General features: G+C 50.7%; 11 protein-coding genes across 11 annotated transcripts; 6 read left to right on the forward strand and 5 right to left on the reverse strand.

Moving 5' to 3' along the window:
• Positions 1 to 651: 651 nt before the first annotated feature.
• M436DRAFT_48697 (MFS general substrate transporter) lies at positions 652 to 2,487 on the forward strand (the record flags this gene model as incomplete). The annotated part of the gene is made up of 1 exon (XM_013571175.1): positions 652 to 2,487. The coding sequence occupies one exon, from the start codon at positions 652 to 654 to the stop codon at positions 2,485 to 2,487; it is 1,836 nt and encodes a 611-aa protein (XP_013426629.1).
• A 1,361-nt stretch (positions 2,488 to 3,848) lies between these two features.
• M436DRAFT_48407 (WD40 repeat-like protein) lies at positions 3,849 to 5,477 on the reverse strand (the record flags this gene model as incomplete). The annotated part of the gene is made up of 2 exons (XM_013571122.1): positions 3,849 to 4,833; positions 4,918 to 5,477. 2 exons carry the CDS (start codon positions 5,475 to 5,477, stop codon positions 3,849 to 3,851), a joined length of 1,545 nt encoding a protein of 514 aa, XP_013426576.1.
• A 2,622-nt stretch (positions 5,478 to 8,099) lies between these two features.
• M436DRAFT_73564 (uncharacterized protein) lies at positions 8,100 to 12,246 on the forward strand (the record flags this gene model as incomplete). The annotated part of the gene is made up of 2 exons (XM_013571421.1): positions 8,100 to 8,409; positions 10,337 to 12,246. 2 exons carry the CDS (start codon positions 8,100 to 8,102, stop codon positions 12,244 to 12,246), a joined length of 2,220 nt encoding a protein of 739 aa, XP_013426875.1.
• Positions 12,247 to 12,569: 323 nt separating this feature from the next.
• On the reverse strand, positions 12,570 to 13,623 carry M436DRAFT_48871 (uncharacterized protein; the record flags this gene model as incomplete). Its single annotated transcript, XM_013571206.1, has 2 exons — positions 12,570 to 13,361; positions 13,423 to 13,623. 2 exons carry the CDS (start codon positions 13,621 to 13,623, stop codon positions 12,570 to 12,572), a joined length of 993 nt encoding a protein of 330 aa, XP_013426660.1.
• Positions 13,624 to 14,179: 556 nt separating this feature from the next.
• M436DRAFT_47966 (UBC-like protein) lies at positions 14,180 to 14,614 on the forward strand (the record flags this gene model as incomplete). The annotated part of the gene is made up of 1 exon (XM_013571054.1): positions 14,180 to 14,614. One exon carries the CDS (start codon positions 14,180 to 14,182, stop codon positions 14,612 to 14,614), a length of 435 nt encoding a protein of 144 aa, XP_013426508.1.
• Positions 14,615 to 14,843: 229 nt separating this feature from the next.
• M436DRAFT_82725 (tyrosyl-tRNA synthetase) lies at positions 14,844 to 17,082 on the reverse strand (the record flags this gene model as incomplete). Its single annotated transcript, XM_013571422.1, has 14 exons — positions 14,844 to 15,323; positions 15,389 to 15,493; positions 15,560 to 15,703; positions 15,763 to 15,788; positions 15,841 to 15,910; positions 15,964 to 15,991; positions 16,201 to 16,230; positions 16,328 to 16,381; positions 16,433 to 16,467; positions 16,521 to 16,547; positions 16,600 to 16,684; positions 16,735 to 16,775; positions 16,831 to 16,892; positions 17,031 to 17,082. 14 exons carry the CDS (start codon positions 17,080 to 17,082, stop codon positions 14,844 to 14,846), a joined length of 1,239 nt encoding a protein of 412 aa, XP_013426876.1.
• Positions 17,083 to 17,631: 549 nt separating this feature from the next.
• Positions 17,632 to 20,730, forward strand: M436DRAFT_14299 (uncharacterized protein; the record flags this gene model as incomplete). Its single annotated transcript, XM_013571028.2, has 3 exons — positions 17,632 to 18,071; positions 18,126 to 20,175; positions 20,218 to 20,730. Coding segments are annotated over 3 exons (3,003 nt in total), but the record flags the coding sequence as incomplete, so codon positions are not given.
• Positions 20,731 to 20,948: 218 nt separating this feature from the next.
• Positions 20,949 to 22,151, reverse strand: M436DRAFT_48292 (uncharacterized protein; the record flags this gene model as incomplete). The annotated part of the gene is made up of 1 exon (XM_013571109.1): positions 20,949 to 22,151. The coding sequence occupies one exon, from the start codon at positions 22,149 to 22,151 to the stop codon at positions 20,949 to 20,951; it is 1,203 nt and encodes a 400-aa protein (XP_013426563.1).
• A 737-nt stretch (positions 22,152 to 22,888) lies between these two features.
• On the reverse strand, positions 22,889 to 23,274 carry M436DRAFT_48415 (uncharacterized protein; the record flags this gene model as incomplete). Its single annotated transcript, XM_013571124.1, has 2 exons — positions 22,889 to 23,086; positions 23,140 to 23,274. 2 exons carry the CDS (start codon positions 23,272 to 23,274, stop codon positions 22,889 to 22,891), a joined length of 333 nt encoding a protein of 110 aa, XP_013426578.1.
• Positions 23,275 to 23,524: 250 nt separating this feature from the next.
• On the forward strand, positions 23,525 to 25,900 carry M436DRAFT_48552 (uncharacterized protein; the record flags this gene model as incomplete). Its single annotated transcript, XM_013571145.1, has 2 exons — positions 23,525 to 25,537; positions 25,586 to 25,900. 2 exons carry the CDS (start codon positions 23,525 to 23,527, stop codon positions 25,898 to 25,900), a joined length of 2,328 nt encoding a protein of 775 aa, XP_013426599.1.
• A 328-nt stretch (positions 25,901 to 26,228) lies between these two features.
• Positions 26,229 to 27,038, forward strand: M436DRAFT_48160 (uncharacterized protein; the record flags this gene model as incomplete). Its single annotated transcript, XM_013571087.1, has 1 exon — positions 26,229 to 27,038. The coding sequence occupies one exon, from the start codon at positions 26,229 to 26,231 to the stop codon at positions 27,036 to 27,038; it is 810 nt and encodes a 269-aa protein (XP_013426541.1).
• Between the last annotated feature and the right edge of the window lie 57 nt (positions 27,039 to 27,095).

A 27,095-nucleotide genomic window follows, 5' to 3' on the forward strand; every position in this document is an offset into this window, starting at 1 on the left:
ATTGGTTGTATAGTGTAATGGTTAGCACATCGGATTCTGATTCCGGTAATCCAAGTTCGATCCCTGGTACGACCTTCTTCTTTTGCTCTTCTGGCCCCCTTGCAGCTCCCAACAGGCACAGTCCAATGCATTGTTGACTCTTTCGTGGAAGGAGCGTTTCTTTTTGCTCTGGAATTTGGAGAGCTTAGACCAGAGGGAGGGGCTCAGGCTCAGCCAAGCCGCGATGGCTGACAAGCACGCAATGTCACCGAGTCTTGTTTCTGTCAAAACCGCCTCCCTTTCCTGCACTCTCTGCTTCTCTCCAGAGTCGCCTAGGGAGAGATGTGACAGCACGCCCACGGTGGGTTTGCAATCATGCCGGAGGGAAGTCCAACAAGCAAACAATGTTTTGCAAAGCCACCGCCTCTCGGCACGCGACTTCCGAGTTGTGACGTGCCGACTTCCTTCGAATTGCATGTCGGGACCGAATACAACAAACATCGTCTGCCTGGCATGAAATGATGCCGCCTTTCAATTTCATAACTGTCGGAGTTCGGATTTTAGATTAAGTCCTCTCTCCGAGATTCTATTTCAATAAGTACAAGAGGCACTACCGCCGTTTGAGAATTCCCTTATCTGTATTCTTTCTGTTTGCTGCGCAGTCTTATCGTCATGGATGCCGATAACGAGACGACACTGCAGCCCATCCGCACTGGACGCTCGACGCGACAATATTTATCACGAACGCGATCGGACCGGTCGAACAAATCGTACAGGTCACGCGAACGATCTGGCTCAAGGCCAAGTCGACCAAGCAGTCCTCTACAACGACTCACCTCGGCAAACTTTATTGACGACCATGGTATCTACCACCATCACGCTGAGTCCGACTACGAGGAAAGAGTAGAGGAACATGAATCAGAACACGATGGCAGCGATGCTCTATCACCACACTCGAGTTCGGAAACGGACAAGGAAAAGCAAGAGCCGGATGAGATAATTATGGAACCATTCGGCGCAGAGACTGGACGCGATCTAGAAGCGCAATCAGAGAATGAGAAGCCTCCGCTATCGAGAAAGTCCACATCCAAGTCAGTCAAGGATCCGAATCTAGTGACTTGGGATGGTCCCGACGACCCAGAGAATCCCAAGAACTGGGGCAAAGGCAGAAAGTGGGCAGCCACTCTTGTCGTTTCCTCTTTCACCTTTATCTCACCGGTATCCTCCTCAATGGTTGCGCCAGCTATCGGTGTCATCTCCCACGACTTCAATATCACAAGCACTGCTGAGCAGCAATTGGTTCTGTCCATTTTCGTGCTTGCCTACGCCATCGGTCCTCTTTTTCTCGGACCCATGTCTGAGCTCTATGGTCGTGTCAGAGTCCTTCAGATCGCCAATGCTTTTTACTTCGTCTGGAATCTTGCTTGTGGCTTTGCTCAGAACAAAGGAGAAATGATGGCTTTCCGCTTTCTAGCTGGACTGGGCGGTAGCGCTCCTCTTGCTATCGGTGGTGGTATGCTCAGTGACTGCTGGAAGGCAGAAGAGAGAGGCAAGGCCATCAGTATCTATTCACTAGCACCATTGCTAGGACCCGCAATTGGCCCTATTGCTGGAGGTTTCATCGCTGAAAACACCACTTGGAGGTGGGTATTCTGGTCAACATGTATCGCCTGCTTCTTTATCCAACTTTCGGGCGTCTTCTTCCTGCAAGAGACGTATGTCCCAGAATTGCTGAAGCGCAAGAAGCTGCGCTTGATCAAGGAGACTGGAAACACAAACCTACACACCGAATATGATGATCCAAACCGCAAGCTCTCCGTTCATCTGAAGACGGCCTTCACCCGTCCTTTCGTCATGATCGGAACCCAGCCCATCGTCCAGTTTCTGGCCATCTATATCGCCTATGTGTATGGTCTCATGTACCTCGTCCTCTCCACCTTCCCAGGCCTCTGGACAGGCATCTATGGCGAATCTACCGGAATTGGTGGTCTCAACTACATCTCGCTAGGCCTCGGATTCTTCCTCGGCACACAGATCGGCGCCCCATTGAACGACTACTTCTACCGCACCCTCAAAAAGAAGAACAACAACGTCGGCCGCAGCGAGTTCCGCGTGCCCCTCATGTTCCCAGGCTCTGTACTGATCCCCATCGGCCTGTTCATCTACGGCTGGACCGCCGAATACAAGACCCACTGGATTGGGCCTAACATTGGCGCTGCCATATTCTCCGCAGGCAACATCTTGGTCTTCCAGAGTTGTCAGACGTACATCATTGATAGTTACCAGAGATATGCGGCTAGTGCTGTTGCATCCACGACGGTGCTGAGATCGCTTGCCGGCTTTGGATTCCCGCTGTTTGCGCCCGCTATGTACGATGCGCTGGGCTATGGATGGGGCAACTCTGTGCTAGGATTTATTGCTGTTGGGCTTGGGTTGCCTGCACCATTCATTCTGTGGAAATTTGGTGAGAGGTTGAGGGCGAGGAGCAAGTTTGCTTCTGGAGCTTAAAAGTGCTGTTCTTGGCTTTTTTTCAATTAGAACAAGGGCATGTATAGAACTTATTAATGCGAGAACGATTCTTTTCTTCTTCTACATCGGTCACTGGCCAATGATCACTTTCCTGTTTTCCTCTGCTTTTTTGGGGTCGGTGAGGGGTCAAGATGAGACACGCTGGATATGGTTTCCATAGACGAATCATGATGTTACATCCAAGTCTTTCTTGCGACCGAGGACCAGGAAAGCAACAACGACCATACAGCAACCGTCGCCTCTATAGCTGCTGAATCTGTGCTTGACACTCCCATCATACCATCTGATTAGTAGCGCCGTCGAGAGTCAACGCAAACTCCATCCCAACAGCCGCAGCTCCAGTATCAGCTTGCGTAGCATCGTACATCAACTGCTTATCCGGGGTAGACACTGATACCTCAGACGACGAATGCTCTGACATCGACGCTGCCGCTGAGAACGACGAAGGATCTGATATCGACTATGTGAGCACTGCTCAGTACTCGGCAGAAGACATGCGAACATACAAGCACTTCATGGCAGCACAGATCAATGCACCTTACCGCACGCATGGCAGTCTTTAATACAGGACAGTGGCTCAAGTATTCGGCGTGCCTGACGCACATGTCACCTTCGCATGTCCCTGCCCCGATTGTAATGACACGTTCGATGCTGCAATTGTAGCATACAAATTCTACCACCATCTGGAGCATCCAAAACACTAGGAGTACTTTGGTGGAAACCGGTCTACAGTGTGAGTTCGACTGCGGCACAGGGTTTCTAGACGAATGTCATCGATTCTTGCATTACAACTCGTCCTCGTGCAGCGAAATGGCTAAGCTTACATTGCCGACGGCCTTCCAATGTCCAGCGCAATATATCAACGAAGGACTCACTCCCAGACAGATCTCGGCAAGTTGCAACACCGAGCATGAATTACAATTTTGCATAGTCTGTTTTACGACAATATATCGTAGGTGCTCTAGAGTGCCGCGTGAGATAAAATGTGTGACTTTCATAACGTGCTGCTTCTGCTTGATAGTTCTCCAGTTGTTGACCGCGTTGTATAGATATTCATTTACGTTGTCGTCGTCTTCAACATCTGGATTGATGCACTGGTTGTAGAAATGGATGACATCGACGTTGTCGTGTTTATCAACCTTGATGGTAGAATCAACGGGGGTGTTGGTTGGGGTGTGGGTTCGCATTCTAGTGATTTGGGGCTACCATGGATCGTGTGGCGGTCAACCATGTCTTCTTCTTTGTCTGGTGAGTCAATCCCTTGTCCTCCTTCTCCAAGTTCAGGTCTCAAAGAATGCGCGGTGAAGTCTACTCAAAGAAGAATGCGCGGTGAAGTCTACTCAAAGGTCGTAGAATTTTAAAGCTGCATCGTTATCGAGACTTACCAGCGTCTTTGACTCGTCCAGCCAGTAACAACCTCTTGCACTTCGCGCGAGAGCAGGACCACGAGGTCTCTCGATCCTCCACTTGACGTTTCTGTCCTGATCCCACACTTCGATAGTGCCACTACTCAGCCTGGCCATCAACATCTTTCCTTCTTCGACCCACATGAGCTCGACGAAGTGGGCATACAGCCGCATGAATGCGTTCTCTAGCTTTACTAAGAGAGATGTAGAGGTCGTGTTCTCGAATGGTTTCCAGACCAAAATGCGTGTTTCGCTTGCAATGGCGATATCGTTTCTGGGAGACCAGGCTGTCATGATGGCTTCGGATCTACGAGCGAGGTCCTGGGGTTTGTACTGTGCAATCTGCTCTCCTGTCTGGGCTGAATATACGGCCATGTAGGCAGTCTGGCTGACGGTCTGCCGCTGTTCGTTGATCTGTTTCGCCATACCATGGAGCAAGATATATTTCGAGTCGGGGGACCATATGCTCCTGTAGCGCTGTCCCCTCGGCGCACTGATTACGTGTTTGCACTCGCCTGATTTCGTGTCAAAGATGCGAAGAGTCCCAGGTCCTGCTACGGTGGCGATGATTCTGTCATCGGGACTAAAACCGACGCAATTGATGGCGTCGCCTTGATTATCCAGAATGAACTTATGTCTACCTTTGGCAAGGTCATAGACGATAACCTTTGTATTTTGTCTTGGCCGAGAAGAATCTTGTTGGAAAGGCTGGTCAGGACGAGCATACAGCAACAGTTCGCCATGAGAGCTGATAATACTCATACAATCGCCTGTGACACTATCCAATTGCAGCAAGTCCTTGGCTTCCAGAGTCGCTTGCAATCTGGCCAGAGCACTCTTGTACTGCGCGCGGGTGGCATCCAGCAATGAAGATGCGACGGCAGATCCACACAGGTCGTTCAGTTGGGATGTGACCGGACTCATGGATAACTCCAGTATCCTGTTGACGTTCAAGAGCTGTGGCTGAACCATTCTTCTTCCATCAGGGCCCAATTCCAAGAACATGAGACTCTTATCGCTGTCGGGTCGGTCAGATTCAGAGCTTGAGATCATGAGCGTATATCCGCCTGTCTCTGTGAGCAAAGGACTGAACTCCAGACCACGTACCGGCAGTGTCAAGCCTCGAAACACCATGTGACACTCTTTTGTCTTAATATCGTAAAGATTGATAACAAGCCCATTCGACGCTGCGATGAACTTCTTGTCCGGTGTGAGAGCCGACGTGACCAGACGGCAAGTGGGATCATCCGGATGAGGAAGTTCCAATCGGTGGTCCTCATCGCCCCAGTATCGATGGGCTGGGTTTAGTCCAGTGTCTGCCCAAGATGAAGGTGTACTGTTGACGTCGAAGTCTTTCTCGACCTCGTATACAAATTCCTCGAGAAATCGCTCTCTGTCCATCTGCATGCTGGTAGTCGGGGGCTTGATTATTCTTGTCTTGTGGGTTAGCAGTACATTATAGGCAACAACATCTTGTAGGCGGCAGTATCTTGTAGGCAGCAGAGGTGTAATTCGAACGCTTGTTGACGTCACTTCACATCGAAGAGTAGATGGCAACGGCATGTTGCAAACAGCACAGAGGTGGCCCGCCGGGACATCTTTGCCGAGGATGTTCGAAACAATTGATCGATAAGAACAGTTTGTTCTCAACTGTTCCCACAATTCAACAATCAAGGCATCTTAACGATACAAGCAGGAGAGCTACGAGTAGGTGGATTGTTTCTTACAAATGAGAAATGGTCAATCCTCCATTTATGCCTAAGGCTGTTGCTTCAATGTCATGCCACTAGGAAGAGGCTCCGTGCAGGCCGTAGATCTGGCTAACACCATAATTTAGATCTCAGAACAAATTGGCTTTTGACGTAGCACGGTAGATGGCGGAGAGATTCCAATACTGTGCAGTCTTCAAAATCGATTCAACATCGTGATGGAGAACGCCGACGTCGAAGAGCGGCGAGCCCAAGAGTATCGGAATATTGGTCTTGGGAGTTCGGAGGTCGCAACCGCAAGTTGTCTTGGCTGCAACATTGCACTTTTGTCGGATCAAGAAGAGTTGTGAAGTGTAGTCATGATGTGAACAAACTGTGTCACCACACGGATACAAAGAGAATCAGAACCCGAAAGCAGAGGGCCTTTCCAGAATTTGCGTTCAAGCTCGGAAATACAACCAGAAGAAGACTTGAAGTGTTTGTGTTGTGGATAGAAGGCGAAAGTGGATGCCACGGCGGAGAACGGTGGAAGCGGAGCCCACTTTTTATTCTTGGATTGATCGCTCATCCTCCAGATTCGGAGGCCGATCAAAGCGAGATCTTGGTAGCAGACTGACAGTATTGGCGGTCTGCTCTCGAGCTTTGATATGAATGGTCAACACATGGTTGTCGCAGACGTGTGTTCGGTCCATGTCTTCGTATCACCAGGCTCGTGTTTCAAGGTCGCACAAAGTCTCCAGATCTCAACTGTTATGCTCAACGGGCAAGCGCAGAGCCGCAACGTGGCAGGGATATGAAGAAGGAAGATAAGTCATACTCGCTTGACAACAGAAGCAGCCTGACACGTCAATTCAATAGCGCAAATGTACAAGCACACCGTAGCAGTGGGTCGACATTCGTTTCTGCACGCCAGGGCAAGCAAAGTGAAGCAGAATAAATTCCCGAAATGGCTATTCTTGGTCGAAGATCCATGTCTGCAGGCAGGCTCTATCTTCTAGCGAATTCATGCATGACAGCCATGCGATGGCAATTGTGTTGATTGGTCGCGCGGAGAATATCTGCGAAAGGCGATGAGATGTGGGGCTCTGTCGCTTGAACTTTCTCTACAACACTCCATGACCATCATGACTGCTCTTGGTGCCAACGGCGATGCGGTCCCAAGGATTCGAAGAGCAGATATGATAGTGATGATTTATTGGTTGATGTGTCGGTCAAGAGACCGATTCACAAGCTGCCTCTGCATCCCGCAGACATAGCCTTGTGGAGAATCGGACTCCTTCGTTATGCACTGCAAAGCTTGAAGGTGTCGCCTTTTCAGGCAGATCTCTTGGATCGGAGGCGAGTCTTGATAGATGCACGTCAAGCAATTGGCGCTGACAGATCTCCATCGCGACTGCTCGCTCATGTTTAAAAGATGCGTGCTGCTTCTTCCATCGCTCGCGACAAGACGAGGTCAACCAGGATTCAGGCACATTTCTCAAGAAACATCCTTCCGCAACTCTACTCGGTACCACGAAGTCTTTTACAGCCTCCAACCCTTGTGCCTGACTACAGGAGCCCTTTCAAGAATGATAAGCGTACCATGGAAGCAAACAAAGATGCATGTCGAGCCGTGTCACGCCATGGATTTTCACGCTATACCCAAGATGGACGGCGCCGTATCAAGCTCAAGCTAGCGTTTTGCGCCAGTTTCCACTTCATCTTGGAATTTTCTTGGATACGCTGGGGCAGCTAGAAAGCTCCAAGAACTACTATTTCTGCAGTTCCGAGCGGAGAGCCGTACTTCAATCCTCTGTGTCGCCACTTTCTGCGTGAGAGAAGTCCAAGACTCTCATAGCAGTCCAGCAAAATAGCGTTATTGTGTAGACGAAGGCAAGGGAAGATCACTGCTATCAAAATGTTGAATCCAGACTAGGTTCGTACTCCGCTGTACCTGCTTTATTCACCTGCATTGATCATTGGCTCAAAAAAGTCCGACATGGTCGTACAACAAGGTAAACATGCAGGTCCTTACGCCTGAGCCGTCGTCCGAACACTCTGTAGCTTCTCGGACTTCGAATGCACTTCCGCACGCCATCCACCTATTCTCTACCTACGCCGAGTGCTTGGACCCGGCTTCCTGCAACAATCTGCTTGTGAGCATGCTCTTTCTCGGTACGCCATGGTGGATGCCATGTTTTCACGACCAAATGCGTCTAGCATGCCCGGGATGCAGCCTGAAATGCTAGGGCTATGCATCCCAAATGGCGATCAGGTAGATTCTACTCGGAGAATATCCTCAAGGAAGCTCATATAAGTACTCTGCCAGCCTCTTCTATTACTCTGCATCTCCAACATCAGCATCTCCATTATACCCTCCAGCAGGCGACAGGATCCAGGCTTCAATCGTTGGCCTTCTCACGCCTAGCTACCTTTCGTTCCTGATATCACAGTTGTCATATCTTTACTTTCGTTTTACTGCTCAACCAATTTCTAGATGCGTTTCTCCACAATCTCCGCACTGCTGTGTGCAGTCGGAGTACTTGCTGCTCCCAGCACATCTCAAGAAGCCAATGGACTCACCATCAGCGAGGATGGAAAGTGTGGTGGCTCCACCGGCCAGACATGCTTGAACTCATATCTTGGTGACTGTTGCTCAAAAGCAGGCACTTGCGGTGAAGGTGCCTTCTTCTGCGGTCTTGGCTGTCAGAAGCAGTTTGGTGGTTGCCTTCCTACTTACAAGGGCAAGCTTGTTAGCCAGAATGGTATGTGTGGTCACGATATCACCTGCAAGGGCTCCAAGTTCGGTGACTGCTGCGGAAAGGACAACTGGTGGTATGTACAGCACATTCTACTCTCCAAATATACACCTGCTAACGCTTTGCAGTGGTGGCGATGCCAAGTCATGCGGTACAGGCTGCCAGGAAGACAATGGTTCTTGCAATGGCGGGTGGCCTTGGAGCAACCTAGTTTCTAGAGCCGACCCCAACCCGACCTGCCCCAAGTCCAACGGCACCACTTACACATCAGACACTGGTAACCAGTACAACATCACTTGCAGTCTCGACCATTCTGGTGGCGACTTGAAGATGGTTTGGATCAGCTCGAACAAGATTGCAGACTGTCTTGCCGAGTGCGACAAGACCGACGAATGCAAAGCCATTGCGATGTCTGGTACCGCTTGTTACATGAAGAGCAAGATTGGAACACCGGTCAAGAGCTCGAACGTGCGCGGTGCCATCTGGGTCGGCAAGGTTGTGAGCTCTTCTTCCAGCGTCTCATCCACTGCATCTGCAACATCTGGATCTTCGTCTTCAGCACCTATCTCATCTTCGGGATCTCTGACTAGCTCTTCGACTGTTTCATACTCGAACTCTTCTTCAGCAAGCTCTTCATCATCAGCTCTTCCTACCTCGACTAGCCCTACCTGTCCTGCCGCAAACAACACTGTTTTCATCGCTGAGAGCGGTGCTACTTTCCTCATTGAGTGCTTCGTCGACCACCAAGGTGGTGACTTGAAGTCTGTCAACATTGGTAGCAACAGAATCGCCGACTGTGTCAACGCTTGTGATGCCACCGAGGGATGTATCGACATTAGTATGTCGGGTACCGCCTGCTACATGAAGCAGAAGCTCGGCAAAGCCATCCCCAATAAGGGTGTCAGAGGTGCACGCAAAATCAAGGATGCACCAAAGAGCTCGAGCAGCAGCAGTGTTGCACCATCGACCACATCCAGTGATCTCTCGAGCACTTCGAGCAGCGTGACTTCCACTCCTTCAAGCACCTCCAGCGACGTCTCCAACACCACATCAATTGTATCTTCTGCATCCTCGACCGGTTCGAAGATTGTCACTGCAAACAGCACTATCTCCTCATCATCTGTCATTTTGACTACTGGATCCTCGACTGCGAACATTACTTCTTCTCAGATCTACCAGAACAGCACCGTCAGCGCTCCTCTGACTACCACTTCCATCTCTAGCACTGTCGCATCCCTGAACGGCACTGCAACTTCTACGTCGACCCTCTTCGTCAACGCCACCAGCACAATCACATCTGGCAGCACTGTCGTGGTCGGTCCCACTGCTCCCATCGGTGTTGGACCCTCGAGTGTTGTTTCCTTCAGCACTGTCAGTGGAGCACCTTACGGTAATGGAACAAGCAGCACTGTTTCGGCAGGCCCTACCGCCCCTATCGGCACCGGTGTATCGTCAGTTGTCCCTGTCAACTCTACTACCAGCGATATCTCATCATCGTCGATTGCCACAACTCCTATTGGCACTGGCGCTTCGAGCAGTATTCCTTCATCCGCCACCAGTGGTGCTCCCTATGGCAACGGCACAACCAGCACTTTGCCCGTCGGACCCACCGGTACTGGCGCCTCGAGCAGCATTATCTCGTCTGCTGTCGGTAGTGCTCCTTATGGAAACGGAACCTCAAGCACCCTCCCTGTCGGACCTACTGGCACTGGCGTCTCGACTTCAACCATTACCAGCAAGACTGTCATCGTCAGCCCGATCGGTACTGGTGCTTCCAGCGGCATTTCTTCGAGCACAGCCATCAGCGCACCTTACGGAAACGGCACTACAAGTGCTTTGCCCGTCGGACCTACCGGTACAGGTGTTTCCACCCCGATCATCACCAGCAGTAACAGCACCGCTACCAGCCTTGCCCTGAACTCGACGGTCTCTCTCACCACTAGCTACAACCTCACGTCAAGCATCCAATCGACAGTCATGACGGTTTCGGCCAACTCTACCACCAGCGCACCCTTGACGACTGCTCCTGTTGCTACTGGCGGTTCGGCTAGCCTCTCAACCTCGTCTGGAAAGTACACCAACACCACCAGCTCAGCATTGACCACAAGCTCTGCTGCACCTACCTGGGCCTTCAACAACTGGGGCGGTATCACATCAGGACATCCAGTCGCTACCAACACCACTGCCTGCTCAGTCAAGCCCACTTCTACCGCTACGTGTGTTCGTTGCGAGGGTCAGCCAGGAACTGACAAGTACTGTGGTCTCACCATCAACGATGACTCTTACGCCGTTGTCCCCAAGACTTGCAACCAGGTTGAGTTCAGCCTGGACTTGACTGAGTGTGTTGTCGCACCCGATGGTATCAGCCGCAAGGCTCTCTGTGTCAATGGCCAGTTCCCCGGTCCCCTCCTGGAAGCTTCATGGGGTGATGAAGTTATCATTCACGTCACCAACTCCATGACTCGCAACGGAACTTCTATCCATTGGCACGGTATCAGACAGAACTACACCAACGAGATGGATGGTGTCGTCGGTCTCACCCAATGCGCTCTTGCCCCTGGCCAAAGCATGACCTACAAGTGGACCGCTGAAAGCTACGGATTCTCCTGGTACCACTCTCATTTGACTCTCCAGGCATACGAGGGTCTCTTTGGTCCTATGTACATTCACGGTCCCAAGTCCGCTGAGTACGATGTAGATGCTGGCCATCTTATCATCAACGACTGGTCTCACATTCCCGTTGATGACATGTACAATGATGCGCAGGTTGCTGGCGTTAGAACAATGGACACTGGATTGATCAACGGTATGAACATCAACCCTGTTGCCAAGGAGGGTACGCCTGCAGGTCAGCGCTACACTGTTCCTACCGAATTTGTTCCCGGCAAGAAATACTTGTTCCAGCTTCTCAACAGCGCCATCCAGTCGACCTTCAAGTTCTACATTGATGGACACAAATTCACTGTCATCGCGGCTGACTTCGTGCCTATCGAGCCTTACGAGACCACCGTCTTGTCCATCAACATCGGTCAACGTTACGAGATCATCGTCGAGGCTGACCAGGAAGTCGGTGACTACTTCTTGAGATTCGACAACCAGAACGCTTGTGCTACCACCACCAACTCTGACGATATCAGAGGTATCATTCACTACGCAGGAAGTCCTGGCGTTACACCCAACTCGACTGCTCACACCTACCCTCGCAAGGATAACGGTGTTGGTGGTATCCTCGGTACCTGCGAGGACGAGCCTCTTGCCAGCTTAGTCCCTATCCTCAAGAAGACAGTCAGCTCTCCCCATCAGACTGTCCAGCACGACGTCGCTGTCTCAAACTCCAACGGTATCAACCTTTACCGCTGGTACCTCGACGGCACCACTTTCCAGTCCAACTGGGGCGATGCAACTCTCTACAGCATCATAAACAACGACACCATCCCTACCTACTCAGGCGATCTCGCTATCTCTACTTCCCTTGGAGAGTGGGTCTACGTCATCATCGAGTCCCCCGTCCCGCTCGGTCATCCTATCCATTTGCACGGTCACGACTTCTACGTTCTCGCAGCGGGATACGGCAACTATGGCAGTGGTACCGCCCTCAACCTCGACAACCCTCCCCGTCGTGATGTCGCTTTCATGCCTGGTGATGGTCCCACTGGACAAGGCGGTCATCTTGTCATTGCCTTCTTCACTGACAACCCTGGTGTCTGGCTCATGCACTGCCATATTGGTTGGCACGTGGCTATGGGTTTTGCTCTTCAGTTCATCGAAGGCCAAGAGCAGATCAGAGAGACTGTCACTGATACCTGCCTTGTCAATGATGTCTGCGCCACCTGGCGTCCTTGGGCTCAGGAGAAGGGTATCTACGTCGATGACAGTGGTGTGTAAACGCCTTTTGTCTTTGCCTCGGATGATCATGACTTTTTCGTACTGTTTATACACTTCTCTTCGTAATGTTTTCTGGATCGGTTGGGGGGAAAATTATATCTTTGGGTGTCCTCGGATAGGACACACCTTTTTTCTTAGATGTTTTTAGATTCGTTCTCGCTAGACGATTAGATTGTTGTCGCCTTTTGTATATATGCGGTTTGGAACAATTATCGCTTGTTACTCTTTGAGAAAACACGTCTATCTATCAATCTCTATCTGTGACTAGAGCATGATCACACATAGTCCCATCTAGCATTGTCCAATGATATCCGATCAACTACTTAGAAGATCATTCTGTACACAACCGGAGCAACCAGCACCTCAAATGCGGCAAGAATCACCACCATCTGCAGATGCAACAATCCAAACCAGATAGCGGTGTTTCCGAAGCACAGCCTGACAGTCTTGGCATACACATCCACTCCGAGACCCCAAGCTCCTCCTCGACCATCGGACGGACCACTTTCTCCTACATCCCTCCTACCCATGTCCATAATCTCACTGTACACATACGCCGCAAAAGCCGGATACAAAACCAACATCCTCAACGCAAAGGCCGCAACCAAAACCACACTGTCCGCAAACACAATACCTCCAATCTCATCCCCACGGTATCCAGATGCCATGTCAGCGATATGCGTGGGCAGTTTGGCAGTCACTCGATAAGCCAGCCCGTACACCAAAGCCGGCAAGATCAGACTCTTTCTTGGTAGCGAAAGAATTTTTATCCGTGCAGGGCGCTTGAGAGATAGGATTGTCCATGTCCAGCGAAGGTGCAGGGAGGATAGAACCAAGACTGCGATGATGTGGCAGATGAAACGCCAGGTCGTGGAAGCGAAGAAACCAGACAAGAGATTGGTGAAGAGCGAGTGGAGTATATTGTAAGTCAAGTCCAGAAAAACATCTCTGCGTAATCTTCGAGGAGAATCAACGGCGAGTCGTAAAAACCCGAAGATATTGCCATGATTCGCTTGGCCGCCGGAGGAGGAGGAAGAGGAGGAGTTGCTTCGATGAACCCGAGTTTTGTTTTCCACCATCAATGTCGCTGCTGTGCGGAGAACGATATGGCGGATCTGTATTTTCGTAAGCACAACCCGCTCTCAACCAAGACATTTGAGCATTTCATCAGCTTACCAGATAGACCAAGATCCCTTGCATAACAAGCAACACAGCAAATCCCACTGGATGTCTTATAGATTGCCATTCTTTTGTAGCACCACCACTTTTGAGCAGAGAACTGATACCGAGTAGCTTGTCGCCTCGGTTGAGATCTGCTAGTGTGTGCAGTAGATCGTGAGCGAGATGCCCTGTTAGTGTTGTAGGACGATTCTCCATGTTTGATGTAGAGTTGTGACAAGAAATAATGTTGGGATACTCACTCGTATTACTTATATGTAGTTGGTTCATCCGAGGAAGCACCGTCGCGAAGTCGTTGCCTAGAAGTTTTTATCGATGAAGGCGACAGGTGGCTAGAGATATCGGACCTTTGGCTCTTGCATGGATACGAGCTGCAGATGCTGTGTCTCTCTTTCCTTTAGGCCTCTAGAGTTTGTCACACTATCATCGTTCCTATGGCCGAAAGTCGCTTGGGCTATGAATATGCGCCATATGTCAGGCAACAGGACGTCATTTCTTGAGAACCGCGTGCTCTTTCAAGCGGCATGTAGCAAGTATATGTATGGTTGGTCTATGAGTGACACTCCAGATGTTCGTAGTCAACAGTGAGTCACAAGCAACCATACGTCATTTGTAATCCTTCGCATCTTCAACCTAGGTAGGTTATAACCAACACGCAACCTCCTACTATATCCATCTATCTCTAACTAAAAGACGAACTGCCTGTTATTCTATATATCCACAAACCGGCTTTTTCGCTCGAGAGAGTTAAAAAATGCATCTCCGTCGCATAGCCCAAGAACGCGCAAATCTCCAAAACGACCCCCTTCCAACCTGCTCTGCCCGTCTCATCAATGACGAGGACCCATATCACTGGGCTGCTACGATCAGCGGGCCTCCGGCTAGCCCGTATGCAAATCAGAATTTCGAATTAAGGGTCCTGTTACCGGACAATTATCCTCACAATGCTCCAAAGATTTTCCTCACAACGCCGATATTCCACCCGAATGTGTCGAGCACAGGAGAAGTCAAGATGGGGGATTTGGAGCCAGATCAATGGTGTCCAGCGCTTACAATCAGGACGCTGTTGATCTCTGTGCAAGCTTTACTTTCGGATGCGAATTTAGCGGATGGATGTATAGTTAATGAGGAAGCTGCGAGTTTGTATTTAAGGGATATTGAGGAGTTCAAGAGGAAAGTGAGGGAGTGAGATGGGTGTTGATTACTGCGCGAGTGGGTGTTTACCTGCTAAGCTGTCTGGAAAGCGGATGTGTTGATAAAATATCATCTTAGCCACAGACAAGTGGGCAAGGGATGGAAAAAGAGGCTTTTCCGGCGCTTACATTGACAACATCTTTCCAAAAGGGTGAATGTCATTCTCTTTCTGCTTTTGCATTTCCACGATCTATGTCAAACTTGCCAAGAGAAACAGAGACCTTTTACTTTTCCTCGACATCGAGGTTCTTAAGACCCTCCTCAGCCTTACCAACATTCACTTCAGCACTATCAGAGCCTTCAACATGACCGTCGGGTTGAGCAACAACATCCTTCTTGGCAGCACCGGGGAACTTGCTACCCTTGTCCTTCTTAACCTTGACCTTCTTCTCAGGTGCAGGAGGGGGAGGGTAAGCCAGTTTCTCAACCTTCTGCCATTCCTCGTTAGCCTGGAAGTCAGCTTGGATGGGCTGCAAAAGCTTGTTGAGGGCTTCGGTGACAGCAGGCTTGAGGATTTGAGGAGACAGAATGTCCTCGCGGTAGTCGGAGTGCATCTGGGCGATGGAGTTGTAGACGAGGGGTTCGCCTTCTCTGCGCTCGACAACGAAGCGGGGCTCGCCGGTTTGGAGGGCAGAAATAGGGAGGAGGACGAATTCGACGAAGCTGAGGACGCCGTTCTCTTCGACGATCTTGGGAGCAGCGACCTGGGGGAATCATGTTAGCATAAAGTCGAGAAGACAAAAGAGAGATATGTATGATAGACACTTACAGCCTTCTTGAGCTTCTTCTTGACAATCTCGGGACCGTCCAGAAGATCAATCTTTGAGTCAGGGTCGGAGGCCGACATCTTGCCGCCAGTAAGACCAGGGACCATCTGTAAAGTGGAGACTCAATTAGCATTCTCCTCCTAGACTTAGTAGCTATGATGTCGAGTACGTACCGAATTCATCAAATGTGCTCTCTCACGGAATCCAACCTTAGGGAGGACCTCCTTTGCCAGAGCGAAGATTTTTCTCTGGTCGACACCACCGAACTGTGCGTCAACGTCGAGGTACTGCTCGTCCAAGCACTGCATGATGGGGTACTATTCCGAGAGTCAGTTTTGACCATTTTTTTCACATGTCTAATGTAAAGTGTTCGTACAATCAATGCACTCAAAGGAGCACTATCTGTAAAATAGTCAGACAAATTGTACTCGGGAAGATGCTTGACATTACTGACCAGTCTGCTTGACGACTTCGGCGCCTGCCCTCTTTGCGTCGTGTGCGCTGACAATGCTGTGGAGACGGTACTTGATACACAATCAGCGAACTCTATCACTTGTTGAGATTCTTAACCACTTACCATATCCATGTTAAACTCAGGAGTGAGCCTGTATCCGTCAGTGGTGTTTTCAACGCTAGTTCAGGAGAATCGAAGAGGCGTCTTCCAGCCAATGATCCTGATGAGGCCAAAGTGCTAAACAACCGAAGTTCCAAAAGGACGAGAATCCGTAACGAAGACTCGCAGTCGTGCGCAGACCAGAATACACGGGCATATGGATCGCTGGGATCACAAGATGTAGACATGATGTGAACTTACTGGTAAGAAGAGCCAAGGACGAACTCGAGCCTGAAAGAGTAGATGTCAGTATATGATGTCGGATAATCCATGAACATATATTCAAATTTCTGACGATTCTTTGACGATCGTCTGACACAACACTCACTTCTCGATCGAGACACCGACGGCCTTCAAAAGACTTGTGATGCAGTGGCGGTAGCTGTGAAATGGTCAGATCCAGACAGAAATCTGTCCTCTGAGCGGGGCTTACTATTCAGCGCGGAACTTGACGAGCTCAATGGGAGCCTTGAAGATAGTCAGATTTCTGCTTCCAGATGTGCGAGTTGTTGGGCAATCACCTTCAAGTTGTCGAGAAAGCCATGAATCTTTCGTAATGGTTAGCAAATTGCAGGTACTGAAAAATTCAAATTGACATACATCGGCAAGCAGAACCTTGACGCGGCATCCAGCACGAAGGAAAGAAGCGATCTGTGTTGCAGGCACTAGGTATCCACAATGAGGACTTCACGGCGAATTAGTAAAACTCCTCCGAATTCTAGCCACTGCACCTACCGTCCGGTTGTTGCGGTTCCCCAGTACAGAGATACGGTTTCCTGTTCAGAGCTCATCAGACAGGCTTTGTAATCATTGATCTGATTATTGACATACGCCTTTCTCAAGCTTGGCCTTGATAATGTCGGCGCCAAGCACTTCCTGGAGATCCGACACGACTACATGAAAACCATCAGTAGACGTTGATTAGATGAAAGAGGTTTCGCGACGTTTAGATTGTGTTGTGGAGAGCGGAGTGGATTGAAATGGGCGACTTTTTGAGAAATTGATTGTCTAGGAAGGAGCGATTGACGTACTCAGGTCGAACTTCTCCTGGGGAGTCTGAGGGTTGATGTTGACGCTGGGCATTTTGATGAGTCGCGCGGTCGATTGAGCAGCGGTAAATATGTCAAACACAGACGACAGCTGTATGGCGGCTCCAAAAAATTGCGGCAATGAGGTCGACCGAGGAGAATGCCAAGAAGTCGAAACAAGTGAGTCAAGATTGTGCAGTTATGTATGGAGCGCACAAAAAATGCGGCGAGTTGTGCTTGAGCAGCGGAATGTCGCGCGAGTCGTGTACGCGTAACGGGTGCAGGTCAGGGACATGTTCATCATAGACCATGTTGGTGAACAGTTACAGCCGTTTCAGGAGCTGTCGGAACATTTCTTTCATTATAATCTCCCATGAGAGAGAATGAAACACTGCCGTCTCTCCTGTTTATAAGTACACTCGCATGAACGACAATGGCCGATACGCAGCACGCGACAGCGAATCCGCCGCTTCCCATACATGACGCTATGCAGAACATCAACAATAGCCATTTCGAAGAGCACGAAACGCCTGTCCATGACAGAGTGACGCCAATCGAGGAGGGTGATACGAAAGCCGATGTCAAGCAGTCGGCTGCAGAAACAGCGACAGCTGCGAGTATACAGCTTCAGGACATGGCCGACAAAGCTCTACATTTCCTCTCGCACGCAAGCAACGAGACCCTCGGAGCCTGCATTGTCGGTCTGGCCGCCACGACCTACTTTGTTCTGGGAAGAGTTGGCCTCGTATTGATTGGTATCGTCGGTGGCGTAGCACTGCATGCGACATGGGAGGCTTCTCACTCTTCGCCCGATAGACTTGGTGTGAGCGAGGCTGAACAGAAGAAGCGACGAGAAGTTGGTCTGGACGTCGTACACCGTCTCTTGTTGTCGAGGGAAACCCAGAAGAACAAGCCAGAGGCGGACGAGTCGGACGACCAAGTCACACCATTGGCTTCGACCAAGGCTGACTTCTCGTCCTTCCGTCCTGACACGCAGGCTGCTCTGAATGTCTTTACCAATGCCGTCATCCGCGATTATGTCAAGTACGCAACCCCGTCTCTCTCGTTCGTCTCTACCCACGACTGACAGTAATACAGCTGGTGGTACTCGCCTGTTCTCCCTGGCGAAGACTCGTTCCCTTCTGCCTGCCGTCAAGTCCTTGTCGGCTTCATTGTCTCACTCTCCAATCACCTGTCCCGCAAAAGACCGGTCGACACCTTCCTAGATTTCGTTACCAACTCCTCCTCGATCGTCATCGTCTTCCTCAATGAGCTCGCCGCCGCCCTCAATGCATCGCCCAACTCTACCTCCGAAGAAGCCGTTCACGCCTACCTCGAGATGAAGCCCGACAGCAGTCTCGCCAGCATCATGGACTCCAAACATCAAGAGAAGAAGCTCAAGGTTGTCGCAAACGATATTCTCCTGAAATACCTCGACAACAAGACCTACATGTGTGCCCCTGCTCAAGTCTTCCTCAAGCAGGTCCTGGCCAAGTTGGTCCTGTCCATGACCGTCGACAGCTGCTCAAAACCCGAATTCATCAACCAGTGGATTGTCTACCTGCTTGAGGATGGCGAGCCCGAGTTGATGGAGGTCATTGACGCTGGCGTCGAGGGCTCTGCCGTCGTCAACAAGAAAAAGGTCTCTATGGACGAACAGCCAGAAAAGCCCGCATCTAGCCCTGAGACCGTCCGCGAACACAGGCGCAAGGCCAGCCGCAACAGAGCTGAAGAGGCCATGGACGAAGCTATGAAAGAAGCGCAGAGGCTTAGTCAGCTGATTGCTGAAGAGGATGCGAAAAAGTCCTTGGATGAGCCGTCTGCTGTTGTCAGCAGTGGCGACATATCAGAGACTACTACTCAAGGCATCATGACTCCTTCGTCGTCCCAAGGAGATGCCGATGAGAGCTCCAAGCCGGATGCGTCCAAGTCCTCACCCACTGGCGATTCCACGAGACAATCCGAGGACACGAGGAAACCTTTCACCAGTTTCGACCAGATAGTCCCAGTCACAAGCCCTACCGCTTTGGTCAGCCAGGAAGAGAGACTACGTCTCAAGCCACCGCCTGTCTTGACTCTGTACAACGCTTCAATCAACATTTTTGATGATGCTTCTCCTGGAAACAATACAGTTATGCGATCAAAACCCAATGTGGACTACATGATCCAGATCGAGCCCACGTCGTCGAGCTTCCCTGGCTGGATGATCGTTCGCAAGTATACCGACTTTGAAACTCTGCACGAGGTTCTTCGTCGCATCTCTGTTATCACCGGCACTCGCTTCACCGACTCTCATGCCAATCTGCCTTCGTGGAAGAACAACACCAAGCATGCACTCCGCAATGATCTGGAACGTTATCTGAACGATGCAGTTCGTCTGCAGCCTCTAGCCGAGAGCGAGGGCATGAAGCGATTCTTGGACAAGGATGGCGGTGCTTCTCGTTCGCCTGGCGGTAGCAAAGGCTTTGGCTGGCCGACGCCGGTTGCTTTCGATCAAATGGGCAAGAGCATGATGGATACATTGACCAAGGCTCCTACACAAGTAGCCGGAGGTGGAAAGGCGATCTTTGGCGGTGTTACTAGCATCCTCGGTGGCAAGCGTAATTCTGTCGCCACAAACCACAACGCCAGCCGCTCATCCATCTCGTTGAACCCTGCCAACTTCCTCGAGGACAGCTATATGGGTAGCGTGAGTAATGCTGGTGTCGAGAGACAGAGCACCGACAGTGTCAGAAGTATTCCTGCACCTCTGTCGCGCACTCCATCGATGACGAAACGTGTCCCACCAGCTGCTCAGTCTGGTCACAAAGTCGACCAATCAGTCGACTGGAAAACAAGACCTAGCTTCTCAACTCCTCGTACTTCCTACCAAGGCACAAGAAGTGGAGAGCTCAGTCGTCCCTCGTCTTCAACAGGTCTGGCAAAGCTTGACACGGGACTCCATCTCCCTCCTCCACCTTCGGATATCCCTGACGACTATGCCTCCCCAACAGCAGTATCGCATCAGCCTAGCAGAATCAGCGACGATATGACGTACAGCTCTCCTAACACTCGCACACCTGCCTCAAGGTATCCCACTTCTGGCATAAGGTCACGACGCACGTCTAGATCTCCAGAAGCCACTTCAACACGATCGGCGTCGATAGCGGTTCCAGCAGCAGCTCCGACTGCAATTCCCGCCGCCGCCAAGACAACCAAAGCCACACCGCCGATCTCAGAACAAGAAACACAAGTAGCAGTCGAACTCCTCTTCGCCGTAATCACCGAACTCTACACTTTGTCCTCGGCCTGGAATATCCGCCGCACCCTTCTCAATGCCGCAAAGTCATTCCTCCTCCGACCTGGCAACCCCCAACTCGAAGCCATTCGCCAGCTCATCCAGACCAACGTCATTGAAACCTCCACTGCTGACTCCTCCATTGCCGCTCATATCCTCAAGATTAGAGAAAACTCATTGCCTACTGAAGATGAGTTGAAAGCGTGGCCGAAAGAGATGAGTGCAGACGAAAAAGAGGCATTGAGAGTGAAGGCCAGGGCACTGCTTGTGGAGAGGGGTATGCCTGCTGCGTTGACTAGTGTCATGGGTCAGGCTGCTAGTGGAGAGGCACTGGGGAGGGTGTTTGATTGTTTGCAGGTTGAGGGGGTGGGGAGGGGTGTTGTGTTTGGGGTTATGCTGCAGGCGTTGAGGGCGATTGTGCAGTAGAGAGTCACCTGCGCAGAGACATCCCGCTGTCCTTGTTTGCAGGTCACGAGTAGGTGTAATGATAGACGTGGCATGAAAGTATGAGTATGAGTAGAATCCACTGGACTTGATCAAGTGTCATGGTACAAAATTTCATTCATTATTAGATATTAGAGCTTGTTGTGAAAATTGTTTCTACATCATATCTATACAACTCCTTCTCTGGACTTTGCTCTGCTTTACATTCTGTTCTGCTTCAAGAAGCTTCCAATAAACTTGTAAGCATCCAAGGCAGTGTAGTGCAAGTTGAGACCATGTCCAGTCAAAGGAGCCAAATAAGTGCCGTTAGCACTAGCAGCAGGGTATAGCATACTAATAGCAGCCTCAGCCTTGTTCATAGGATAACTGCAATTTCCATAGCAAAAAGGCAAATCAGCATCACCATTCACAATAGCAACCGGACCAGTGAAATTTGAGGCGACGCCAGCGATGGCGGCTTGAGTAAACAGTTCGCCGAAAGTAACGCTACCTTTCGAAGCTTCAGCTGCAGCAAGCACCAAAGGCGAGAAATTAGGAGCGCGGAAAAAGCCGTATTGGTTGCTGATTGCAGAGTAAGAGACCAGGTAACCATTGTTCAGAGTGCTGAAACGGTAGGGTTGGTTGATGGATGCGATTTCCAGGTTCAGAGATGTGAGGAAAGGAGCAATGGCGCTTTGGTTGGTGGAAAAACCGGTTAGGATGGCGGCATCGAAGGTGGAAGGGTGGGAGTGAGTGACGCTTTGGGTGATCGCTGAGCCGAACGAGTGGCCGACGCCAATTACAGAAGTAAAGTTTGCGTTGGCGAAGGTGCTGCTGCGGAGCATGAGAGCGAGTTGGTTGGCGATGCTGACTTCTAGGGGTCCTTGGACGGTGGTGATGGGGTCGGGGGTGGAGGATTGACCGACACCCAGGCGGTCGTAGCTGAATGTTGCGTAGCCCTGCTCGATGGCATAATCGACGTATGAGTAGCCGGGAGCAAAGTCCCAGTAGTAGCGATCGAAGCCGATACCATGAGTCAAGAGCTGCACAGAGCTAGGCATGGTGCCGTTGGCAGGCATACACAGTGTGGACGCAATAGTGTAGTTGCCAGAGATCATCTGCATGCCTCCCATGATTTGCTGTGTGAAGGTGGAACCCTGGGTGATGAGCTCGAGGAAAGTGTTGGTGACTTCGGATTCGTTCTTAGGAAGGTCGAAGTTGAACTTGACGTTCTGGGCAGAGGCTTGCACGGCGACATTTCCGGAGACACAGATAGCAGCACCTCCGCGAGAAGGCTGGATGGTAGGGTTGGTAAAGCCGGCGGTGTTTGGTGCGCAGAGGCCAGCGGGGATGGCACCACCGAAGCTGGCGGTGTAGTCGGCGGCAGCTAGGCCAGCGAGAGCGAGTAGAGTCAGTCCAGACATGTTGAACGATTGAGTGGTGGATGGATGTCTTCAAAGTCAGGACGAGCCATGGTGTATATGTAGCTCATGAATTCAAGCTCTGGATGTGACGTCGCTGATGAATTGACAATGTGATATGATTTGGAATCTAGAGCCTCAGCAACCAATGGTACACTACATTTGTCGGCGGAGGTCCTCCGTGAGACATGGGATTGATATCCGCGTAGCACGGAACCATCAGTGACGTACCGTGATCCATATGGGGTCGCAACGGGAGCTAAAGGTTATGCTCTTTTCGACCTCGCCTGCTGCTTGTATACACAAAGTCATGCTCATATAATCTCTCTTTATTAGTGTTCTGCAGCTTTGACCGAATGTATACTGTTGGGCTGTACAAGAGATTATTGTCAGACATAACTGTGGGTTTTGCAATATATTCGTGAATGTTTTTATGACGAATTGAAGTTGTGATCGACTTCCGCGGCAAAACGCGGAGAAGGGCATCTTTCGATCAATCGATAAAGTTGAACGACTCGACATTTGTCAAAGCCAAGTGCGGTGAAGATGAACATGCTGTACCTGGTATGCATCAAAGAGACACGCAGCGGAATTGACAAATCGATGTTGCTGACATGGGATTGTACATGGACATTGCGAGAACGGGTTTGTCGTGACAGTCGTGATATCGTGATATTCGTGTGCTAGACTGAAGAGACAGGAGCTTAAGAAGAACGGTCTGCGGACGAGTGATGAGATAGTTAAATGTAACGGAACATGTTATTCTTGACGGAGCGCTTCATGGAGACGGGTTGGCCATCTTCATACTCAATACCAGCATCACCACCGTCACCAGAGTGGCCGGCCATTTTCTGACGAAGCTCCTCGTCCAATTCGGCCAGAGTCTTGTGCTTTTTGGGCTGCTCAGATTGAGATGTCGGTGTTGACTGCTTTTGTGTCTACTCATGTTAGATTCTTAGACTATCGAGTTGGAATCATCAGTGCGACTCACGCTTTGTGCATCTGTCGGAGAAGAGGCGGATTTAGGGTTGGAGCTAGCCAGACGAGTTTGCCTGAGGCATGCTGCTCGTAGAGGGCTTGATCGTGAGAGAGACCTTTGCGACGACTTGAGTAGTGATAACGACATGTCTCTGACTATGTGTGATGCAGAGAAGTGAAGTTGAGCTCTCGGTATTCTTTGATTTCGAAGGGCCTCTTTCCTCGTCGCGCTGAGATTCAGACGTCACCACCAAGTCATCGAAGACTAAGCCGAAAGGAGATGATTCCACGTGACTCAGCGATAGTTCAGCCTTGGCATTCGAAGTCGGGAGTTGCGCATTGATTGCTGGAGACATTATTGTCACTCTCGCCGTCATTCCTTTCACATCACCGCCAGCATGCCCGTCGTCAAGGGAGGAGTCTGGACCAACATCGAGGATGAGATTCTAAAGGCCGCCGTCTCCAAATATGGTCTTCAACAATGGGCTCGAGTCTCTTCGCTGCTTGCGCGCAAAACTCCAAAGCAGTGCAAGGCAAGATGGTCCGAATGGCTGGATCCTGGTATCCGAAAGATCGAATGGACCAAGGACGAGGATGAGAAGCTCCTGCACCTGGCCAAGTTGATGCCCACCCAATGGCGCACCATCGCTCCCATCGTCGGAAGAACTGCCACACAATGTCTGGAGCGCTACCAAAAACTGCTCGACGATGCAGAGTCACGCGAAAGTGATGAGTTCGGTCTTGGAGGTCCTACTGGAGGTGAGGCCGCCGCGCCTTCAGCCGAGGATGTGCGCAAGTTGCGTCCAGGAGAGATGGATCCCGACCCGGAGAGCAAGCCAGCCCGCCCCGATACTATCGACATGGACGAAGATGAGAAGGAAATGCTGAGCGAGGCTCGTGCTCGTCTGGCCAATACTCAGGGAAAGAAGGCAAAGAGAAAGGCAAGAGAGAGACAACTCGAGGAGTCAAGACGTTTGGCTGTCCTGCAGAAGAGACGAGAGTTGAAGAATGCTGGAATCAACATCAAGGTCGTCACAAAGAAGAAGGGTCAGATGGATTACAATGCCGATATTCCCTTCGAGAAGGCCCCGGCTCCTGGTTTCTACGATACCGGAGAGGAAATGACAACCAACGAACGTGAACGCGACGCTTTCGACCCCCGCAAGCAGCAGCTTCAGCGCAAGAGACAAGGCGACCAGGATGACAACACCGAAGACCGTAAGCGCCAGAAGAACGACAAGGGCGGAAACCAGGCCGCTTTCGCTGCCGCTGCAAAGGCTGGACGCGAGCAAAAATTGCGCGAGGCCGAGCGCAGCAGTAGACGTCGTGGTCTCGTCTTGCCTTCTCCTCAAGTCAGCGAGAGCGAACTCGACGATATTGTCAAAATGGGTATGGTGGGAGAACGCGCAAATCTACAAGCCGGTCAAAGCGACAACGAGGCTACTCGTGCTCTGATCGGAAACTACTCGGACGTCGTCGGTTCAACACCTCTTCGTACTCCCCGCGCCCCTCAAGAAGAAGATCGTATCGCCAATGAGATTCGCAACGCCAGAGCAAGAACAGAAACCCAGTCTGCTTTGTTGGGCGGTGACAACAACGAACTCTATGAAGGAGATGCCACAACTGGTTTCGGAGGTGTCGCCCCGAGTAAGCAGGCTACTGCTACCCCGAATCCTATGGCAACTCCCTTCCGCAACGGTGTCGCCGCAACACCCCGTGGCCCTGGCGCTACTCCCCTCCGCACACCTCGCGACACATACGGCTTGAATACTGGCGATGGCATGCAGATGGTCGCACAAACACCCCGAGACCTTCGCTTACAACAAAATGCTCTTCGTAGTGACATCAAGAGCAAGCTATCCGCCCTTCCCAAACCAAAAGAGATGGACTTTGAGCTTGAACTGCCCGAAGAACAACAAGAATTCGCTCCCGAAGCTGAGCTAAGCGAGGAAGATGCTGCACGTCGTGACGCCAGAAACAAGGCGGCACAAGAAGCACTTGCGAGAGCAGAGTTCAAGCGTCAATCACAAGTCATTCAAAGAGGCCTACCACGACCGAGTGTGGTTGATGTGGATGCAATGCTCAATAACGCTACAAACGACACTGACCCTATCAAGAGGGACATTAATCGTGAGATGGCGTTGCTCATTGCCAATGATGCTCTCAAATTCGGCAAAGCCAAGGTTAGAGGTACACCAAAACCCACAACATCTTTCTCCGACGATCAAGTCCAACGAGCACGTCTCGACATCGCCCTGGAAATGGGCAAAGACGAGCGAGGACGTGCTTTGTTGGCAGAAGGCTTTGGACAGGCTTGGGAGAAGGCACACGAACGAGGCATGCTTCCTGGTCTTGCTGGTTATGCAGAAGACGAGGTCGATGAGCACCAACTAATGACGGAAGCCTTTGACGTGAGTTTATCCACTGACTACATATTGCCGCTTACTAATCTTTCATAGCATGTTCAATCTCGAATCATCTCATCTGCCGAAAAGGGCAACACATTAGAACAAAGACTTGTCAAGCTTCAGACGGGTTACATGCTTAGATCAAACATGCTACGACAGAAGATCAACGAAGCAGCGGACTTCTTAGCCAAAACGAGTATCGATGTTGACGTCAAAAGGATTGCAGCGGCTGCTGAAGAGGCTGGCCTGAACGAGAGGCTCGACAAGATCCGCGACGAGGTAAATGTTGTTGCAAGGCGAGAGAGGGAGGCACAGGGCACATTCAGGGAGAGGAAAGAAGAGCTCAACTCGCTGTTGACAGCGTAGAGAGTCCTATCATAAGCTTGGGGCTTTTGGAGACTCGACAAAATTTTGTATCATCTGTATACCCAGAACACGCCGACCATTCGTGTTGGATTTCATCATCTTCCCAGACCATCTTGATGCGTACACAATTTCATCGATTTCCAGGCAGCCACCTGATAACACCTTCCTTGTTCAGCGCTATACACAATGATGCTTACTAAGCTATCGCTGACATCGAGTGCCCCACTTCCGTTTGACGACATCTCTCTACCTCTCTATACCATCAACAGAGCAGACTAGCATCGAAGATCCAGTTCTCTCTCAAGTTTACAGAACCGGCGTCACGACTATGACCTCAAAAATAATCTACCACGATCTGACATCTCGAAAATGGCCCGTCTCCTGGTCACCATACACAGTCCGCACAACTCTATCTCTAAAGCTCTTGGGACTCCCCTACGAACACCACGAAATCTCTTATCCAGATATCGCAGCGACCCTCACTTCTCTGGGAGTAGAGCCCGAGCCTGAAGACGTCGGCGAGGAGATTCAATATACACTACCCGCCATCACTATCGGCAGCGAAACAATCATGGGCTCACGCGCCATTGCTGAGAAACTTGCTTCGCTGACACCAGAATACGAGAAGAAGTTGTTTCCTCAAGGCGGGCAATCGAGAGATGCAGTGGAGCGATTTGAAAAGGAAGTGCTCCCTCAAGTCGCGAAACGTATGGGTGGGATGAGAAAGCATATCATCCCATTTGTACCTCTGTTTCTCGATGACAAGGGTGCCGAGTATTTCCTCAGAACTCGAGAGAAGGAACTAGGTAACCTCGGGGCTGCAAGAAATGTGGCATTGGAGGAGGAAAAGGAAATAGGATGGAAGGGGTTGGTCAAAGAGAGTGCAGCACCGATTCTGGAGTTCTACAACAGTCTGGATGGAAGCGCCAAGAATGGCGTATTTGCGTTTGGCGAGAGCGATCCACAGTATGTCGACATCTGTGTTGTTGGAATCTTGCAGTGGTGGATCTGTGCCAGAGGAGCGAAAGAGGTAATGGAGGGCTTGGAGGAAGCCGGAGATGGAAGATTGGCGAAAATCGCTCAGCATTGCGCCCGTCTGCAAGGAGTGGAGGAAGCCTTGGTCGGAGGACGCCAGTGAAGAACATTGGTATGTCTTTGCTTGCATGTGATATCATGATAGTCTTGCTCATACTTG

Source organism: Aureobasidium namibiae (genome assembly GCF_000721765.1).
Source record: "Aureobasidium namibiae CBS 147.97 unplaced genomic scaffold scaffold_10, whole genome shotgun sequence".
In the NCBI taxonomy this organism is placed as follows: domain Eukaryota; kingdom Fungi; phylum Ascomycota; class Dothideomycetes; order Dothideales; family Saccotheciaceae; genus Aureobasidium; species Aureobasidium namibiae.